The following is a 4,528-nucleotide window of genomic DNA, read 5'->3' on the forward strand; positions in this document are numbered from 1 at the left end:
CCTGCTGCTTGAGAATGGGATCCAGAGAGATCAGAGAGTGTTCAGAAATTAGGAGACTCAGAAAGTGCAATATCTCAGTCACAAAGAATTTCCCTGGGCAGACAGTCTCCTGCTTAACCTCTCTGAGGCTTTGGTCCCATAGGATTTGGGTATAGGCAATCTTCTTGGTTCTCACCCCAGCAGGTCTAATCTTCATTAGAGGTTAGCAGACCCCAGGTAGCTGAGGTCTCTGACTCCACTTTTATTGGTGAGGAGAGGGCTTAGGGAGTGAAGAAATGGTGAGGTGAGAGAAGGACTTTCTGTCCTGGTCTGTCCCTCTCTCTTACCCCTTAGTTTTGCCCAGCAGCCATGTTTGCATATTGCAGCACTGCCTTCCCTCTGTGGGCTAAGTCTGTGATGCTCTTTGTTTTCTTGAGCTTATCAAGACTTGAGAAAGGGAAAGTCCTTGGCATTCCCAGTCATGATAATGATAGGGGCAGATGCTGTGGGTGCAGGCTGGGCTAGTCTCAGCCATGCCCAGTCTATACACCCTCTTGTAGGGGGAGCTGTAGTGAGGAGAGCTGAGTTGATCTCTAATGTAACCCTTTCCTCCTGTGTCCCCAGATCCTCTTAGAGAAGAATGGCTCCTGGAAATGGTTCATTTGTGACTGACTTCATTCTGGTGGGCTTAACGGACCATCCAGCTCTCCAACTTCCTTTGTTCTTGCTGTTCCTAGCAATGTATATGGTCACTGTGCTGGGAAATTTTGGCTTGATCACAGTAATTGGGCTGAATTCACACCTGCACACCCCCATGTACTTCTTCCTCCTCAACTTGTCCTTCATAGATCTCTGCTATTCCTCAGTGTTTACACCAGAAATGCTCACACATTTTTTATCAGAGAAGAAGATTATCTCTTACCTGGGGTGCATGACTCAGCTCTTCTTTTTCGGTTTTTTAATTCTTTCTGAATGCTATGTGCTGACTGCAATGGCGTATGATCGCTATGTGGCCATCTGTAACCCCCTGTTGTATAACATTGCCATGTCCCCCAAAGTGTGTTCCAGCCTTATGCTTGCTTGCTACTTGATGGCACTTTCTGGTGCCATGGCTCACACTGGATGCATGCTGAGACTGACCTTCTGTGATGCAAATACCATCAACCACTACTTCTGTGACATCCTCCCTCTGCTCCAGCTCTCTTGCACAAGTACCTACATCAATGAAATTGTACTCTTCATTGCGTCATGCATCAACATCATTGTGCCCAGTCTCACCATCTTTGTCTCTTATGGGCTCATCCTGTCCAACATCCTTCGCATCAGCTCCATGGAGAGCAGGTCCAAAGCCTTCAGCACCTGCAGTTCCCACATAATTGCAATTTCTCTGTTCTTTGCATCGGGGGAAATTATGTACCTCCAACCATCATCTTCTGGGTCTATGGATAAGGGGAAAATCTCTTCTGTCTTTTATACCAATGTGGTTCCCATGATGAATCCCTTAATTTACAGTTTGCGGAACAAAGATGTTAAATTTGCTCTGCGAAAAACCCTGAGGAGAAGATTCTGGTTTTGATTAGAATCTGTGTCTGTGGGTGTCGTCAGTGGGTAGGAGATTCAACGTGTTTATTGATAATATTTTTAGTGGCAGTCTTCTTACCTTATTTCTTTCTCCTCTTGGTGAAGGAATTTTGGGTCTTTTCTCCAGCCATTTCCAATTTATTAGTGTACATCTTTTTTCACTCTGTCCATTTTCCTTTCTTTTTCCATCCTATGTCTTTTTATGAAAAACATTAAGAAGTAAGCTCATGTTTATTTTTAAGTTATCCTTATGAATTTTCCCTTTTTTCACTTGGAAAAGCAGAAATGGTTCTGCTAATGATTAGTAAAGTAACACATTTGGCTTTTTAGCGTCATTAGTAAAGTGACTCATTTGGCTTTTTAAAATCATTTTGGGTGATCAGTAAAGTAATATCTTGTGCATTGGGGGGTTTCTGAAATGCCGCTGGGGCCATTGGAAGCATGAATGAGATAAGCTGTTTCTCCACTTCTCCTTCTCCCTGCAGTTGTCAGGAATATGACTCCTTTCAATGCCTGTGTCTCTCAGTTATAGCAGATTCCATAAAGACTCTCCTCAAACACACCCCACTTGCAAGCTGTGAATATGATGCATTTACAAGCTCCTTTCACATTTACCTCAGAGATTACATATTCCTCTCAACATTAGAAGTGGCACATTTGGTGTTCCATACATATTTATTATATGGAAAGAATACTGAAAGTCAGAGAGGTTGATGATTTAGTCAAAGTCACACAAGTTCCTTATGAAAAAGTGTCGAATGCACGCTTAGCCTTCTGATTTCAGGTCTACTACTCTTTCTAGTATACTTTCTGTCTACTTCATTTAAGTTTTCTTTTAAGAACTAGAAGGTATGAGCAAACTTTTCTTTGAAAGCAGACTTTATGTAAAAAATAGTGTGAAATGAAATGTTTTCAGGGTCTTGTAATTCAGAGAAGAGGGTGTGGGAGGAAAAATTTCCCATGAGCGTGTCCTAGCCCACCATGCAAAGAGACACAGTCAGTACATAAGAGGTCCCTCGGGGATGAACAGTGAGATTTAGAAAGTGCATTTCCTTCTGAATTTGTATCATGTTCAGGAGAGTATTGTCATTACCTTCCACTGTTCATAAGGCCTTGATTAACCCTTATTATATGCAATGATTCCACATTAACAGCGGTTTGGGGAACCAATTTGTGGAGAACTAGGTAGAGAGAGGACAACCTCTTAAGGAGATAAAGTAGTGGTTGGTAATTGAAACTCAAATTAAGATGAATGAATGGAACGTAAAGTGATGAAAGAAGAAAGCACTTATTGTGACTCTGTTCTTTCTGGAGGCTTTAGAAATCTTATGCATGTCACAGGATTTCTCAGGATAGAATAAAACTGACGTTATTCCATTGTTAGAGTTAAATGGACAAAACCAGTGGATCTGGGAACCAAAAAAAAATTCCTCCTGTTTTGTTGGTTTCTGTATGCAACTCTCATAGAGATTTTTAAAGAATTAAAATATAGTTAATTTACAGTATGTCACAAATGGAGTTTTTAAACTACCAAATGCTCAACTTGCACTTGAGAGAGCAATGTTAATTTGAAAGCATATGTGGTGAGTAAGTTCATTTTTACAATGTCTTTTTTAGAAAAGTATGTTGGGTTATTTTTCTTTGGAGAAGATAGGCAAAGAGATGACCACCCACTTGAAAATCCTTACCATGATGTGAAGCAAGAATTTAAACATGTTCTAATATCACTACCATAACATTCCCTATTTTACTGTTTTTTTAATCTCCATTCACTGTTTAGGTTTTTGAAATTTATCATAGCCAGATTGTTGGCTCTCTTGTTTGATTTTAGCTGCTCATTGCTAAATGCTTGACTTGCGGTTTTATTTATTTATTAATTTGTATCTTTTGTCTTTTTAGGGCCCCACTCCTGGCACATGGAGGTTCCCAGGCTAGGGGTCTAATTGGAGCTGTTGCCGCAGGCCTATGCCAGAGCCACAGCAGTGCCAGATCCAAGTTGAGTCTGCCACCTGCAGCACAGCTCCCGGCAACACCGGATCCTTAACCCACTGAGCGAGGCCAGGGATGGAACCTGCAACCTCATGGTTCCTAGTCTGATTTGTTTCCGCTGCCCCCGACAGGAATTCCACTTCTGGTTTTAAATGTCGGCTCATATTCCATCCCCTGACCCAATATTAATATTCTTCATGTTCACTTAACGAGTTCATTTATATGAAATAATTGAGGCGTTCCTGTTGCTGCTCAGTTATTTATGAATCTGACTAGGAACCATGAGGTTGCAGGTTCATCTATTATTTAATGCGAGTCAATATACAAATGAAACCTCTTTTGATCTCAGACAAATCTCATTCTTTAAAATCAGGTTTCATTCTTTTGGATGATTTTGCAACAATTATCAGAAAGCCATGTGCATACGAATTGTAAAAGGTTAAGGCTGGCCAGGTTCCAGGAGGGGCAACTTATATTTATAATCAGTGCATTTAAATGCTTTAGAGCTCTATGGACTTCTTTCAAAAGGGAGGGATATGCCAGAGAAAACAGGTCAGTTGTTTTCCATGTACAGCATGGAATAGCCATGTGTAGATTTTGGTTCTATTTATCAGTTGAAATGGGATGAAAGAAGGTGTCCCCAAGCTGAGACTCAAACAGGGAAGCCATGGGTCTGGCACTTGCTTGCATGTTTGCAGGACAGAGCTGTTTCTAAGTAAGTGAGAAAGCTTTGGTTTTCTAGGCCTGACAGAAATGGTCCTCTGAGTTTAGGACCAGAATGTCCCCTGACTACATCCTGAATTGGTTTGATGTAAACTTCCTCTAAGGGAGCCACTGTGACTGCTCAGGGTGAGGCTTGGAATGCACAGGAAGAGAGTGCCCTGTGGTTAAGACCTGAGGAAAACTGGAAGTAACAGCGGTTCTGATTTCTATATCCCTTCAATTCCTGACCCCCCACTTACAGCAACCCACTGTACAT

The 4,528-nt window shown here is 41.5% G+C and overlaps 1 protein-coding gene across 1 annotated transcript; it reads left to right on the plus strand.

Annotated features, from left to right (window-relative positions):
• LOC100525476 (olfactory receptor 8B3-like) lies at positions 619–1,555 on the plus strand. Its single transcript, XM_003129967.3, has one exon. The coding sequence runs from the start codon at positions 620–622 to the stop codon at positions 1,553–1,555; it is 936 nt and encodes a 311-aa protein (XP_003130015.1). The 5' UTR covers position 619.

Source organism: Sus scrofa, chromosome 9, assembly GCF_000003025.6.
Source record: "Sus scrofa isolate TJ Tabasco breed Duroc chromosome 9, Sscrofa11.1, whole genome shotgun sequence".
NCBI classification, from domain to species: Eukaryota; Metazoa; Chordata; class Mammalia; order Artiodactyla; family Suidae; genus Sus; species Sus scrofa.